Source organism: Corticium candelabrum, chromosome 10, assembly GCF_963422355.1.
Source record: "Corticium candelabrum chromosome 10, ooCorCand1.1, whole genome shotgun sequence".
In the NCBI taxonomy this organism is placed as follows: domain Eukaryota; kingdom Metazoa; phylum Porifera; class Homoscleromorpha; order Homosclerophorida; family Plakinidae; genus Corticium; species Corticium candelabrum.
In genome coordinates this window covers 153342-170198 of record NC_085094.1, presented here as the reverse complement: position 1 = coordinate 170198, position 16857 = coordinate 153342, and the positions used below count along the sequence as shown (strand labels likewise).

The 16857-nt window shown below is 41.8% G+C and overlaps 1 protein-coding gene and 1 long non-coding RNA gene across 3 annotated transcripts; one reads left to right on the top strand and one right to left on the bottom strand.

Moving 5' to 3' along the window:
* Positions 1–6674: 6674 nt before the first annotated feature.
* Positions 6675–8822, bottom strand: LOC134185967 (uncharacterized). The gene has a single exon (XM_062653860.1). It carries the CDS (start codon positions 8820–8822, stop codon positions 6675–6677), a length of 2148 nt encoding a protein of 715 aa, XP_062509844.1.
* A 1807-nt stretch (positions 8823–10629) lies between these two features.
* On the top strand, positions 10630–16645 carry LOC134186089 (uncharacterized). 2 transcript variants are annotated; one of them, XR_009970898.1, is made up of 6 exons: positions 10630–10768; positions 10836–10907; positions 10967–11055; positions 11120–11207; positions 11277–11438; positions 16549–16645. It is a non-coding gene; the product is annotated as an uncharacterized LOC134186089 (long non-coding RNA). The 2 variants fall into 2 exon arrangements; XR_009970897.1 differs by having other exon boundaries at positions 10647–10768; positions 11120–11195.
* The last annotated feature ends 212 nt before the right edge of the window (positions 16646–16857 follow it).

Here is a 16857-nt window from a genome sequence, read left to right as displayed (position 1 = left end):
ATCAATTGTAACACTTTTCATTATGCAATTTTAGAAAAGATTTACTTTTGTTTTAGGCCCTTTCTAGTGGTTTACATAAACACCTGACCACGCTCATAAACCTGGGTAATCCTTACATACGGACATGCAGGGTACGTTAATTAATACGCTTATAATGTTTTTGTATCTTGCTTGTAATAAACCACAATTTAGTTTGACTGACTAACTAACTTTTTTCAGACGGGTTTTCTTATTCTTGCTTTCTCCAACTGAACTGATTACGTTTCTTTGCTGCAAAGTATCCTGGGAAGAAGCAGCTTTCTTCATTTGCGATCAGTTTGAAAATATAGGTGTCACGATTTTGGTGAGCATTACCGCACGTCCTCCACCATTTTGGGAGCGGCGCTGCACGTGCTTCAGTGTCTTGCACTTGTGGGCGGGTATTTTGACACTCGCAGCTGCTTCTGTTGTTTCAGCAATGTACAAATGTATATGATGAGACATGCGAGGAGTTGTCTACGGATGCTGCGACAAGACAACCAAGCAAGCGTGACTTCTTCTGCTGCGGTATCTAATAAACTGTGCTACAAATTGTCCAGGACGCTAAACTTAAAAACGAATGCAACTAACTTACGAAAGCACACTTCGTGAGCTCTCAATCTCAAGGTGGTCTCCACCTGACTTGAATAGTTCTCCTCTTTCCAGTTTGAATTTATCATACTCCGCTATAGGTCGCCATCAACGGCTGTAATTACATCGACACGCGGGACTATGATTGGACTACTCAACTTCCACACCTCAGCGGTCTGCCAACCACCAACGGCTGATATAGCAGCATCTAAATTACCCTCGTTTGAAACTAAAAACTAGATAACGAGGAGGTCTAGCAACTTGAAACTTCCGTTGGTACGCAAATGAAAACAAATTAGTAAGCTGGACGAAAGCTTGTTCCGATTGCACGCCCCTAACACCATTTCCGACCACATTAGCCGGAAAGAAGTCTAACCGAATACTGACATCGACATCGGACAAAAAAAAACTTACGTTCAGTTCTTCAGTTCGGTTTTCGCAACTACAAGACGAAATTTGGGCTTCGTACGGCTAGAGATGAACGAGTTTTTAGATCCAACGTGAAGGCGTCTCGCTACAACCATGGAAACACGCAAAGAAGTATCCCGTGTGTACAACTTCTGGCGGTTGAAAACGGTCTCAAAATCTAACGTAACTGCGTTTTTCTTTAGTTATGCTCTCTAAGACAGTATCTAAGTTACAGTAAGTACGTCTATGTCTGGTTATGCTCTCTCTGACATCTTTGTTGGCTTTGAAAAAAGCCGGTTTTTTAGGGTTTTATGTTTTACATTTTTTTGGATTTTGTTGTTGAGCTAGAACTGGCAGCAGTGCGTACAACTGAATGCAGACCGCTGGTGACAGTTGTAGCTGACAGACAGTAAACAGCATATCACGAGATTTCACACAAGTACACGGGGAGAGAGAGACGAGGTTGAATACAGAGCTAAACAAAAACAAAGAGACGTTAGTACAACAGCAGATCTGTTTGACATTGGATTGCTCACTTTAGGAAGAGGAAGAGGAGGAGGAACAAACATCCAACTGTTTGTGTTTGAGGCAGATGCGGATGCAGGCATGGCTGCCTTTCTCTTCCCTCGACCTCTGCTGGAAGATGGCATGGCTGCCTTTCTCTTCCCCCGACCTCTGCTGGAAGATGGGCCAACATCGGGATCAGAGTCACTGCTAGTAAGAGTAGCATCACAGGTAGATGCTCTCTTATGCCTACATCCTCGTCCTCGGCCACGACCCCGACTATGACCTGACATATATACATACATACATACATACATACATACATAGCAAAGTAAACATACATACCTGGAGCATCTGGATCGGCATCAAATGCGCCAGCCTCATATGATGGTGCCTCCTTCTCTTTTAGCTGGTCGGCCTTTCTCTTCTTGAGGCCACGCAGGACCTTTCGTCTGGTCTTTTTAGTACTGACACGAGATGATACGATGGTGGCCTCCTTTCTTGCATCTACTCAAACAGAGAAGTTGACACGGTTGGATCCAATCCAATCCGGGAGAGTATCTTCTGCAGCCCACCAGATCCACAGTTTCACTGCAACACAGCTAAAGCAGCAGCCAGTTCAATGATCTCTGGGGAGGCAAACATGTGTTTAGGAGCCCTCTTCCAAAGCAGATGGTGCAGAGCTTCATTTGAGTTCTGTGTGTCGCCTCTCTGGCACCTGTCCAAAAGAGGCACAGCACATAGTCTGTCAAAGACCGGGGCCATCAACTCTAACACCACTTCCGGAAGCTGTTTGGGCTTATATCTAGAATGACAAACACTACAAACCAAACATTCAGTTGTCGTTTGATTTGATTACATACTTGTCTCTGTTCGTATGGTACTTACACCATGAAGTGACATCAGCTGGACACGTATCATGCTTGTCTGAGTAGTGGTGCAAGATCGTCTTGATGTCCTTCACCATGCCATCTAAGTCTCCTATGTTGTTACGAATAGCCTGGCCATAATAATTTTGTATTTTGTTTATAATGTTCAGTGTGAGTCGCCCACGGCCAGAAATCCCTTTCACTATCTTGCCATTCTTCAACATACACTCAACCTCCTTGTTCTTGCCCACTATCACACGCAACCCACTTCCCATCCTCTTTTGAATTTTACCGATGCAGTCACTCTTAGTAATAGGGACGTTGTATGGAGCACTCTCGACTACACTCTTGAAAGAGGAGGAGTCACCATCACCAATAAATGTGGTATATCGCAGACGGTGGAGGGCTATGGACCTCTTCCACATTGTGACAGCACCATACGACTTCATGCTACCTGATGATCCTAGGTAATAATATATCAGGGTGAAAGAAACGGTACTGTCATTGTAGATACATTCAACAGTACCTGTAAGATTGATGGTACAGTTAGGAGCATGGTCTGCCTTCCACCTCTTGTATAATTCAGACGTCGGATCCCAGGTGTTGTGGGACTGGCAGGAGGAACAAAACTTAGACTGAATGGCGTAGTCTATCACCTTCCCTGTATCGGCAGCAATGCATGACTCGAAACTGTAGAGTGACTGGTGTCCACGTCGCTGCCATGACCCATCACAAGACACGGCAATGTCCACCAGACCCTCTACAGTTTCAAAGCCAGCAAAACCCTCGCCTTCAGATGTGTCGCCACTGTCAGTACTGTCTGCTCAAATTACAAAGATATTAGCTTCTGTTTGTAATGAAACTTCACGCAAACTTTACCAAGATCAGGAATTACAACTGCAGGCTCTGTGTTGACGCGGACTTGTTTCGCTGCGTTAGACATCTCCTGTGCCACAGCAACTGCTACATCCTTCACAGCCTATACACACATATTTCACGATTTACATCTGCACGGCTAACGCTCCCGCAACAATCGATGGAAACATACTTTTAGATGACTCTGTCTCTGTCTCTCTGTCTCTCTGTGTCTCTGTCTCTGTCTCTGTCTCTCTCTCTCTCTCTCTCTCTCTCTCTCTCTCTCTCTCTCTCTCTCTCTCTCTCTCTCTCTCTCTCTCTCTCTCTCTCTCTCTCTCTTTATTTAGATAATTCAACATCAACAAAATACAGCAGACAATTTCAACAAGCTATAGGAGGAGCTGAAAACAGTTCAACTGAACTAAAACGAAACTATGACTAAAGAAGAACTCTACATAGATTACGAACTACATAAGATTCTAACTAAGCATGCACTATGGTAATTACTTTAATTAACTAAAGTCAAGTCCAAAGCATCTGACAGGCTGCTTCTGACGAAAGTTGGCATCCACAGTGGTCTTTGGGACAAGCGATTTCATCTTTTCTGACATGATGGAAACGTTTTCTTTTTGAAGACACGTGGCAAAGCGTCGTCGCCACATGTGGAGGAACTCAGCGCTGGATATTTGTAAAGATGAAGCTGCGAACTTTGATGTTTCCGATAAAAAATTTTGGGCTGAATCACTCCATCGGCCAAATACTTCCATTGCAAACGGTTTGAAAAGATACCCCAACTCTCTAGATTTAGAAAGATACTTTGTGTTCTTTTGCTTTTCTCTCTCTGTAGCAGCAAAGCCTGCTACTGAATGACTTTTAGAGATGTACTTCCTAGCTGCAGGATGAGCAATGGTAACGTCAAGTAGAAGTTTTTTTCCATCTTTATAGTCATAGACAGCAACATCTGGTCTTTGTTTTCCATCGAATTGATCTGGCAACTCCTTTCTGCATCGATATCCAACAGAGGTAAGCATTTTGTATAAACAATCTGCAATGTGATCATGGCGTCGAATGATTCCCCCTCCCCATTTACACGTTAGTATGTGGTAGCCACTACTGTCAAGAGGTTGTTTACATTGAGGAATGCAGTTGTCTAACGCTTGTAATTCTGGTAGAGGAGTACCAAGTCGCAACAAAGAAGCAACACGGAAATCCATGTTACTCATAGTGAATTCCTGCGTATTTGGTATAACGTCCAGCCAGCTCCCAGCAATAGGCCCACCGCAGCTAATGACTCTTGCCTTATCATATTCAGATGAACAGCCTTTCAGGAAGGTCTGAAATTGAGTGTCAAGGGGGCGAGAGTACAATCTGGATTGTAGTTTGAAGGGTTGATTAGGCAAGTCTGCCAATGAAGAGATCAAAGATTGTCTATCAGTGTGAAAAAGTTTTATTTCCTGAAGTGAATCGATCAGGTGGTCGGCGATTGAATAGACTGAAGGAGCCCTATCATCACAAATCCTAGCTGGAGTAATGACTGTATCACAGAAAGAGGCTAAAGAGGGCACTCTCAAAGGAAGCTGGTGTAGAGTGCTCGCCCAAGCTCCCAAGAAAGCACATGGAGCAGTAACACTCATTTGAGATAAACCGAATCCACCTTGACTGAATCGAAAGGAGAGTTGTACCCTTTGTTGCTCAGATAGCTTACAGCCGATGATGGCCTCAAAAGTATTTATGATTGCTACATCAAACTCTCTCGTAGCCTCAGCAGTAACCGTTGGAGGAACACATCGAAGTAAGTGTGAAATCTTTGGAATTCCACAGTAACGAAGGATTAGCATTGCGGATTGTGTATCGTCAATATAAGGAAGTTTTGATAGGAAGGTTTTGGCAGTGTTGACTTGCTTCATGCACCGATCTTTAACAAAAGACAGGGATCCAATAGGAGTTCCTAAGACAACAAAGCCGTTCTTTTGTACAGGAATGTTCAGAGGCCAGTCATGGATACCGATTGGTGAGAAAGCTTCACATTTATCCTCTCTCAATTCTAATCCAATTTTAGATAGTTGAACTTTCAAATTGTTGTAACAATTGATCACTTCCTCTTTTGGCCCTAGAATCATGCTGTCATCGAGATAGCTAGGCGTAAGAACTGACTCGTGATCTTTAGCTGCATTGATCAGTATTGGTTGAAGAGCTGGGGCAAACAATAGGGGTCCTAGAGGATCGCCTTGTTGTACACCTTCCTCGGACAGTATAAATTGTGTTTTACAGCCCACTCGAACAGTGAGTTTAGCTGGAGGAATATAACATTGCGCCACAAATGGATACAGTTCCGGAAAAGTTGAAGCAACTTCAGACAAAAAGGCAGACCGATCAACAGTATTGAAAGCATTTTTTGCATCAGTTTTAATAACAATCCACTCCGGATGCTCCTCCAGAGATGCCTGAATGAGATGTGTCATTAGCTCAGCTCCACCCGGCGTTGAAACTCCATATTGATGAGGGGCAAGGAAAGTCGAAATCTTCTTCTTGAGTTGATGACATGCAAGTTTGGCCGTCAGTCGTCGAAAAGAATCACCAACCGCAATTGGTCGGACATCATTCACGTTTTTCTGCAAAGCAATCAACTTTGCGCCAGCTAGAGTAGTGGCCACAACATCTGGTACAGAACCTGATAAATAGCTATTGCACAAAGAATGCAAATGAGACGTGGTGTAGTCAGAATCTAACAATAATTTTAGATGTTCAAATCTCCAGCCATTGAAACCGCAACTAGATCCATTCGGACAATTTTTGAGAACTGAAATGAACAAAGAAAGAGATACTTGGACTGGAGAGCAGGTGGGTTTGTGGTGCTTTAGTTCTTCAGAGATAAGATTTTTGCGTTGTGGATGTTTTTCTTGCAGACGCTGAAAAGTCTCAAGGGATGTAGTTGCCAAACCTGAACTTGTTAAGAGATTGCCTGCTCTAGAAATTTCTCCATTTCTCACTTTTGACCGGACTGATCTGATCAAGCTAGATGAAATAACACTATCAGAATCAGGGCATTCAAACTTATTTTGACGTTCGTCAGGACGAGGCACTGATGAGTGATAAAGTTCGTCAAACCTCAATTCTCTGAACTTTTTATATCGGCTTTCATGTTCTTTCTTGCCACATTTGCCACCACGAGTCACTGGTTGCAATAGAAACCTAGGTGTTAGAAGAAATAGTTTCCACGCTGACAGGTCACTGCTGTTTTCTGAAAGTTTCACTAGAGACATAGCACAACATTCCCTGAAGAAAGCTTGTAGATGCCTAGGTACGTTCGAAATAGTTGGAATAATTGACCCACTAATAGATTCAAAATCCAAGTTGTCAAGAAATTCCCAACCCTTGGTTCTGCTTCCGGGTGATTTGACTGCTGGTGATGTACTGATTTGATCAACATTACCCTTGACTAACTATGGTTGCCACCTTGTTCTTTAGAATAATAGAGTTGTATGTTTGTAGACACACTGCTATCCTTTGTCGCCAGTATTGCTTGAACTCGCCAGAACTCATGCCTAACGAAGACAGAGAGCGGTTAGAAAACTCTTGCAACAGTTCTTCTGCTTTGTTTCCCCAACGACCAAACACCTCCAACGCTAGGGGACGAAACAAGTATCCAAGGCTCGATGATTTGGCGAGATACTTCCCATCCTTTTCCTTTTCCTTTTCTGTTGCTGCAAAGCCTGGCGTACTGCTACATGAGCGAAGAGATCGTTTTGCCCACGGATGTGTGATGGTCACATCTAAAAGAAGATTCTTTCCATCCTTGTAATTATATATGACTATGTCAGGCCGCTGTTTGTTAGTAAACTGGGCTGGTAGCTCTTTACGACAATTGAATCCCAGAACCTTTGACATTTCAAAAAAACAGTCCAATACGGCATCATGCCGATGAATAGTGCCTCCACCCCACTTACATGTAATAGCATGATAGCCTTTGATATCCATTTGTTGACCACACTGTGGAATACAGTGATTCAAGGATTGTAAGCTAGGAATTGCTCTTCCGAGCCGCAGACAAACAGCGTTGAGAAAATCATTATTGCTGAGAATGAAGTGGTGCGAGCTCGGCATAGCATCTAACCACATCCCTGAATTGGGACCTCCACAACCCTGTATTCTTAATTGATAACGACTATCTTTACATCGTTCAAGAAGGTTGTTAAAAAGTGATTGTTTCTTTGCCTTATGAAGTCTTGCCTGAAGTTTCTTAGGATTGTCTGGTAGCTTTGAAACAGATGGAATCAGTTTGGTGGTGTCACTAAAGTTACAGTGAAGATCTTTGAGAGATGTTGTCAAGTCCGTTGCGATTTGAGAATGGTGATTAGCATCAACTGACAGTAAACCATCACAAAGATAACGCACATGATTGTCGTGATGTGGAAGATAGTGCAGCATATTTGCCCAACCTCCAATGAAGGCTTCCGAAGCAGATTGCGTAGCGGAACAAAGCCCAAATTCACCTTGCTGGATATCAAGACCGAGCTGTAAACGTTCAAGCTCGTCAAGCAACCCGCATCCAACAATACTTTCAAAAGCTTGAATAATCAGCGAATCGTGCAGATTAACAGCTTCACTTATCAGCGACGTAGGTACTGTCCGAAGAAGATAAGTAAACTTAGGGACAGCGCAGTACTGTAAGAGAAGTAATGCAGACTGCATGTTATTTAGCAAAGGTAGTTTATCAAGAAGTTGACTTTCCTTTTGTACAATGTCCAAACATTTACTTCTTATGAAAGAGTCAGAACCTACTGGAGTACCCAGTATGACTAAACCATCATGTCTTAAGGGAATAGGCAAATCCCATCCAGAACATCTCGAGGGGCAATAAGCCTCACATTTGTTGTCTCGTAACTCCAAGCCTATATTAAAGAGAAGGTCTTTCATCTCCAAATAGACAGATGTTACATCGTCTATGGAACCCATGATCATTGCATCATCGAGGTAGCAAGGAATCAAGACTGATGGATGCTTAGTGCTGAGGGTGGAAATCACAGAGTGTAAGGCAAGGCTGAAAACAAAAGGACCCAATGGGTCACCTTGCTGTACACCTTCCACCGACGAAATGACAGAGTCACTACCTTTTACGGACACTACTAGAGAAGTGAGATTGAGGTAGCATTTTGCCACAAAAGGGTATAGACCCGGAAACTGCTTAGATACCTCATTCAAAATGAGATTGCGGCTAATGCTGTTAAAAGCATTCTTGGCATCGACTTTCAAAATGACACAATTCTTTTCTTGCTTCAAATACAACTGCACCAAGTGAGCCACAACTTCACTTCCTCCTGGCATTGAAACGCCATACTGGTAAGGAGCAAGGTAGTCTGCCATCTCATTTTTCAAGTGTGAACACACTGTTCTACCTACGAGTCGCCTAATGCAGTTTCCAACTGCAATGGGAGGGACATCCACATTATTTTTCTTTAGAGCTATCAGTTTTGCTCCAACCATAGCGTTCATCACAGAATCAGGAACACAACCCCCGAGAATCAGGTTGCAGACATTGAAAAGAGCTTTCCAGGTCAGATCAGAGTACAAGAGCATTTTTAAATGCTCAAATCGCCATCCATTGTTTCCAGCACTGGAACCGTTTGGGCATCCTTGTAAAGACAAGATAAAAGTATTTTCTGATATTGGATAGGTTGACTAGTCGGTGGAGATGATGGTTTGGTGTTGGATGACAAGATTCTATCAGATGGGTGCTTTTGTTTGAGCTTTTGGAACGTATCATCAGTGTCAGAGGCAATTCCTGAGCTTGTCAATATATTGGCAGCTCTAGAAAGAGCACCGAATTTGATTTTGTTCAGAACGGAACTGACAAGATGAGACTCGGAATTTGATGAAATTCTCGTTTTCAAGTCGGAATCTGCGACGACTTCACGCTTGCAACCAGAACGTTTCGTAAGATTAAATAATTCTCCCCACTTCTCTTCTTTGAATAACTGAAATCGTCTCTCAACTTCTTTATAACCTGATTTTCCTCCTCGTGAAATGGGTTGCAGAAGTAGACGTGGCACTAGTAGTAGCACAACACCTGTGGTTACAAACAAGTCCTCTTCAGCACGCTGAGGTAGTGGTAGATTAGGTAGCAAAGAAGCGTCGTCAACAGAGCCAGGTCCCAGTGAGGGATGGTTTCGAAAGTGAGCAATAAAAACAGCAAAGTTAGGCCATGCTAATTTGGCAGCTTCCTCATCAAGCGCAATATCGGCATCATCTGTTTCACACCCCGTTTCTTTTGGAAGACGATACTGCGCATAGATCCCTTTTGCTTTCTTGACAATGCTGTCTATTTTATTGCGCACGTCCGACACCGAGAAAGGTTGAAGACTGACGACTTGATCGCAGTAGTCATTCAGCTGCTGGGTGACAATCTTCTCCTTGGATTTTTTTGCCATTATTTTGCCGTTATATTTGTCAAGTACATCAGCCCACAGCTCAATCAGTTTTGCTTCCACGTTTGACGATCAAATGACTTTCTGCTTCCTAGTAGCTGCAGCTGTTGACTTCCACGATCCACAGACATGGCGCTCGTTGACGTTTGATCAAAACAAATGAACCAATTGCAAAGTCTCAGTAGGTCAAATACCCTAGAATGAGTGTTGCAGACATATGCGAAGGTGACAACAGTGACAATGGCACGTTCCAACACTAAAGAAACGCCCGTGCAACGTAGGTATGTACATCAACGCCGACGTGAACGTGGGAGTCAACAAATACGCTCTATAAGTGTGACCGCATATTTACGTTGCATGTAATTAGGTAAAACGTGTGAAATGCAAATGCAAATGTTGCCGTCAGTCCTGACATAGTGTGACCGGGGTCTAAGCTTACTGTACACCAGATATGTTTGACATGAGAATATGCATTGTTCTGTAACAACTTTGGGGCCATCAAGACTGTTAATGTCTTTAGATCGGTGATGGATCTTGTAGGAAAACATCCCACACTATGTTTGCTAAGGCTTTCCAATTCTGTTCCGGTCATTTTGACAGTACTGACAGTACTGGCGAGAACACTGCCTTTGATATTCTACCTTCTTCATTGTGTCTAAATTTTCAACTGTGTTGAGACCTTTCTAAGTAGGCTTTCCATATACACAAAAGAACACGTTCACCATAATACCATGCCATAGGCAATAGGGTGGGAATAATGTTTTAAGGTGCAGTGTGAATGCTTGCAATCTAGATCCGATCATGATCTGGATTCAATTTTGTTTAGTTTCTAGACTAGCTTGCAGTGTAAAGTTGTGGGTAATAGCATTTTTACTGACTTGCATGGATTTTTGTGTGCCTAATTTATCATTTGGGTGCGAATTTTGGTAGGATGCTAATTTGTTTATTTATGGTTCATTCACAGATAGCTTGCTAACATTGTGCTGCATAACGTCACTTGTGTGGTTGTAGGCCAAACTCATTGAATTTGAGCCAAAACTAAGTGCATCTACCGTTCAAATTCCTCATGGTGTAGACTTTGTTGTTGCCAACTCATTGGTATACCACATATCATAAGTCGTTGCAGTGCAATGTATTGCGTTGATGTATTTTATACCTGCTACAGGTTGTTGCCAACAAAACTGGTGCTGAATCTCAGTATAACACACGAGTTGTGGAGTGCAGACTGGCAGCTCAAGTAGGTTGCGGTCTTTAGAACTTGACATATGCTTATGTACAAGGTGAAACGGCATGTAGGTGATTGCCCATGTTCGTCACATTACACCGAAAAACAATCGAAGGTTGTGTGACATTCAGCAAGCTCTAAATCTTTCAAGACAGGAGATGTCACACTGAAATATCTGAATATGTGATTGTTAGTATAATATTGTGTTGTTTATTCTTTTGTAGGTTATCTGTTGTTGAAGAAATTCTTCACTGTGAACCATATACCAGAGAGGAGCTTGCAAGCATTCTAGAAGTGACTGTTAGTTTTTTGGTTATGAAATGGTGTGAATTAATGGTAGTACTCTAGGATGATATGTGGTGTGTGTGTGTGTGTGTGTAGGATGCAGAGTTAGTTGAGCTAAGTCTAAAGAGCAAGAATGACTCAACACTGCTTTTGACAAAATTTCAACTTCATGACCGAGCTATTCATGTATTTTCTGAAGCAGAAAGAGTTCATTCATTCAAGCGTTTGTGTGATGAGGGAGCACCTGATGCTGCTGTGGTTAGTTTATGTCACATAATAATAGCCAGTAAATAAAAATATAGTAGTATAATTCATAATACTATTCTATACATGATCGCCCACTTCCGTCTCCACATGTCCACATGTCCGTCTGTAATGTGACGGGCGGGTTGAGATCGACTGTCCGAGACGATTGGTTTAGTTGGATTTTACCTAGATTGCTTCCGACAGCCCGAAATGAGACTTTTGCTGGCTGAAATGAGATGCACGGGAGCTTGTTTAGTCAATTAACCAAGTATGCGAATGCGCCGTACGTGCACTTGCTTGCCACTGTATGCCATTCTAATTCCCACATCTGGTACAGTGTGAGGATGCGCCGGCTGTAGTTGGAATTGATCCAGCTCACGAGGCCTTCGGCTCACGGTCTATTGTGGTAGCATTGGCTACAGTGTGTGCAGAGGCATGCATGTAAATGTGGGAAGAGATGCGTATGCAAAGAGGCAGAATTCGTTCATGGACAAGTTTATGTTGTGTTCTGCCATGCACCGTCATTCAGAGACCCACACAGTGACACTGCCCATAGAGCGGGTCCTCCTAGTATCTAATAACTCAGCTATGAGCCATAAGAAATGGAGCTTTGTAAAAGTTATGAGGCTTGGTGAGTAGCTACTTACACACATAGGAGTGAACTGGCTTCTGGTCTGCAGCTATATTTCTGGCTGGTCTTGTCATGCTTCAGGAATGTGCCACACCTCATGTATGGTACCCAATCATGGAGCAGGAGTACATATTTCCTTTATGTTGTTTGTGAAACCACAGACTATGCACAAACTGCCAATCAAATGAGCAAAACGTTTATGAAAGAGTTTTTACCAGAACAGTGTAATTCATGTTTGCAATTGTCAGTTCTTATCGGAAATAGACAACAAAACTTACTTGTCTACAACTGTTAATGCAAGAATCTAACATTGCATACATAACGATGAGGAACATTTATGCCCCGTATCAGTGTATGTGCCAACTTTCATTACTGTACATCTACAACTACAGACTACTTACTGACTTTGCGGTCATGTGAAACAACTGTCACTTTGTAGGATTTTAGATGTACAAGCAGCTTGCTCAAAAGAAAAATAGTATGTAAATTCATAATTCATCGCAATAAGCATATCATGGTTTCAGAAGGTTCATAGCTGTGGAAGTGTCAGTGTGTAACACAGCTTCAGTGTTTTAATGGTTTAACTATGGTCGTGTTTACAGTAGCTGCACCTTAAACTAGTTTAGCTTAAACGTGTTTAAAAACTAAACCAGTTCAAGAAAGCGACTGTTTCCACTAGGAACTTGCACATCCAGGATGTGTAAAACAAACCATCTATGAAAGCCTTATTTTGAAGTATTGGGTTGCTCTGTCGCTGAGTCAGAGCAACTGCTGGTTGTCACAGATTCAGCATCTGTAAGTAGGAATTTGCATGACGATGACCAAGGACACCATCTTCTCTCTGTCCGTAGCTGCTGATTTCTTTCTTTTGTTAACGACCCTTACATCTTGCAAGGCAATCCTATCCCAGCAGAATAGTCAAGATCATCAAACCGCCTTGTCAGAAGCCATCTAAACAACCACGCTACTGCCACGTGACAGTTAAAAATAAACCACTTTGCTAAACGTACTACCAAATGGGTTTAAGAAATCGTTTTAGGCTTAGAATAGAACTGGTTTAGCGCAGGTGGAAACTGGTCAATTCTTAAACCTGTTTAGCTTAAAACCACTTGCTAACCAGTGTAGGTGCTAGTGGCAACGCGCCCTAGCCTTAAGAAATGGGATTTTGGAAAAGAAATGGGACTTTGGAAAAGTCACGTGACTTAGCAAGTACAGTGTAGCGTGCTCAAAACATGTAAGGTTGACTGATTTGACTATGGCCAGCTGGCTATGTCTGTCATGCTTAGGAATGCAGTCTAATCACTAAGGAGTATTTACGATTGATTGTACATGGCAACCAGAGACAATGTACAAACCACCAATTAGATCCATGAAACATTTATGAAAGAGTTTTTACCAGATCAGAGTAAGTCATGTTTGCAAGTACCAGGTCTTGTCAGAAATAAGTAACCTGTCTGCAACTGCTAATGCCAAATCAATTGCTTGTGTGACATACGGCATTTTATACGGGAGCATGAAGGGAAATCCTGCAATAATTGCCACAGTCAGATTTATCCCTTTTCTTGAAAATTCTAATGATTTCCGCATCTCCTACTTAGGTCTGGGGTTATTTCTTCTCTATGACAGATGAGTAGAATGAGATTGATTATGAAGGCAGCAAGCGAATTCTTCTCCTCCATGTTTGAAACCTTTGCTTGTATTCTACTCCTCATCTGATTGATGCCAGTTTTAACTTTGGCAAGACTGGGTTCTTTACCAAGCTCGAAGTTTACTGGCAACCGAGGAACCTTTAGGTAGACAAACTCATCTACAGTAGATTCGCAGTTTACAAGGTCTTGGAAGTGCACGCAAATATTGCATTGTGGCTGAACATCATTTCAGGTCATCACAACCTGCAGCGCTTAAAATTACAGAAAAACAGTGCTACTTAGATCCAGTCGGATCCTGCATAAAGTCATCAGGGTTTCCCCTAGGCATTTTGGAACCATTGGGCTGCCCTGGTTTAGAAATGGGCATAGCTGATTTTATAAGACATGATCAGTAGGTGCTAATTTGACACCCTTTGAGCAACAAATTTTGTACATACTACTCCTATGGTTAGTCTTTGATGTTGATGTTGTAACAAACTGTGACTGATATTATTACAATCAGGCTAGTATTTACTGTCATGCTTGAGTTATGTGACTAGTTGATATTAATTTTACTCTGGTTTAATTAAATAGTAAGCTGGGATTTTGGTCATGTGTTCTGTCTAGACAGCTATGATGGTCTAAGCACCTCTGATACAGGGTTTGCTTCCAGTGCTTACAAGAGGTCTTACAAACCAGACTGACCTTGTTGAGCACGACATAGCACAGTCTATTTTTGAATATATTTGCACTATGTAGTAACACTAAATCTAAGTAGAGTGTCTTTGAGTCAATGACACACATATTTGTGCTCGTAAAAATCATCATTGACTTATTGAGCAGGCAGTTTCCTGCCACAGCTTGCTCAATGTTTCTTGGCATCAGTGAACTCTGTGCTTTGTTGGCATCCTCTCAGACGTCTCTCTAAGAAAGCAGCAAATTTGGCAGAAAAGCTAATTGATTGTCAATTTGTCACATTGGCTGCCAGATGAGTCTTTTCGGCAAGCATTGATGCTAGAATAGGTGTTTAAAAGTACTCTCTGGAGAACTGAGCAGCGTCTATCTAGTGTAGCATAGTGCACAATCGAAATAGCGAGGTCCGGTGATCGAGGTCGTTCGCTAAAGTGTTCCTACATATGAATGAGTGCCTCGTAATCTGTTAGAACACGATTGATGACAGCGTCCATTGCCTTCAACACCAAACAATCTCACAAAACATCGATTCTCTCAAATGTTGCCGGACAGAAATAGATCACACGAAAGGTCAGTCTCTAGCTGGTCTGAAGTAGGTGGCACAATGGTTTCCACCGTGCTTGCAGCGAAGGAAACAACAGAGAGACCATTTCTGGGAATGTGATTGCATCAGTAAGGCTTACTTAATCTGGTTGCACCTAAAAAATACCCCTCCACTGGACGAAATTCTGGAAACAGGCCTCTGTCAGTTTTAAGTTATGAAACATTCTAAACATACATATGTCGGGTTTACTCTGAGATAGCACCCTTATACCTAACTTGGTCAGTATGGATTTCCCATTAGCGAGCAATGGTGGAGCCAGTAGCTTTGCTGCATCTTCTTGCACATGAGATGTAAAAGACTCCTTTGTTGTATGCAAATACAGAAATTGTATTTACAGGTGGAATACTCTTTTGCTCCACTGATCTTCTTATGTATGTATAACTGGCTGCAGCAAATTGACAGCTACGTTCACGAAAGACTCACCTTCTTGGTAAGCCTCTAAAAATGACAAGTACAACAATGAACTGGCTACTCTGTAGAGTAAAATACATGCCATCGAGGTTATCAATCATGTGCATACGTAGAAACAGAAATTGATCTAAAAATAGGTGACAGTAACATGCCACCACAACAGCAGAAGGTCAGATCTTGCACTAATTCCAATTGCTAACATACATATCTGTTGCTGCTGATATTGACTTTTGTGTTGTTGGTCTCATCATTTGCTGACAGTGATATGACTCATTTATGATTTAGATAGCAAAGGATTGTGGACTTTTGCTTGGGCTAGTGCATTTCTTTTATGATGTGGCTGTAATATGGTTGGCTTATTGCAGTATGCTTAGTGGAATATATTCAAATATCACGGTTTTCAATATTAACAATAGTAGTTTAAACTGGTTAAAGTATGTATGTTGGCTTATTATGATAGGCGTATTATGATATATTCAAATATACCATGGTATCAATAATAACTAGAATTCAAAAAAACTTCTCTGAAAAAGAAAGAGATGTAGGGATTGTATAAGAAACGAGATCTGTAGATAATATGAACCAAAGCCGACATCATTTGTGAATCCTTTTAACCCCCATATTCCCTACATTTTACATTTAATGAGTTGGAAGGATTCACAAATGATATCTGGCTTTGGTTCATATTATCTATAGATCTTGTTTCTATTTATATAATCCCTACATCTACTTCTCTTTTCAGAGAAATTTTTTAAAAATTCTAGTTTGGTAAGTTTTTAGAAGTGCAAAAGCATAACCTACTCTATTAAACAAAGATTCTATAGCCTAATGATGGAATTACTTACTGGGTTGGGCATTGCCTGCTCAGTTGAGGGTGAAGAACCCACTCACCCTACTGAGAGGGTGATGACGACATAATGAAAACCATGATATATTTCAACTACAATTAACCTTTTATGCTGTACTACAGCAATGACTCAAGGCGACAACTAACCCAGTGACACTATACGTAAGTACAAGTTTTATACGTAATTAATGGTCTCTAAGATCTACTCAGGCAACTGGCCCTCAGCAGCTGCCATAATAATAACAATCATAGCATAGGTAAATTCATGCATTTACGTGGTCTTGCTATTATTGCGTTTGTGCTTGTAGCGTCTTGGTGAAATGATGAATGAAAGTCATAGCAGTTGCAGTGTACTGTATGAGTGCAGTTGTCGAGAACTTGATGAATTGACAAAGATATGCAGGTGGAGTATGTGAAGTGTAATTTTTAAAATTTTTGGTGGCCGTATGCAGTGAGAGTTATAGTAGTTTGCCAGTCTGTCCGTCTGTCTAGCTGTCAGTTCGTCCGTCTGTCTGTCTGTCTGTCTGTCAGATACCTATATTTTTAAACATTTTGCTACAGTAGTTCCCCTCTTGGATGACCACCTTAAGTTTCCAACAAAGTGGTCTCTCAAAAGG

Excerpts from the sequence above, each read along its gene's own strand:
- LOC134185967 (XM_062653860.1), bottom strand. The coding sequence starts at position 8,822 with ATGCTCTTGTACTCTGATCTGACCTGGAAAGCTCTTTTCAATGTCTGC.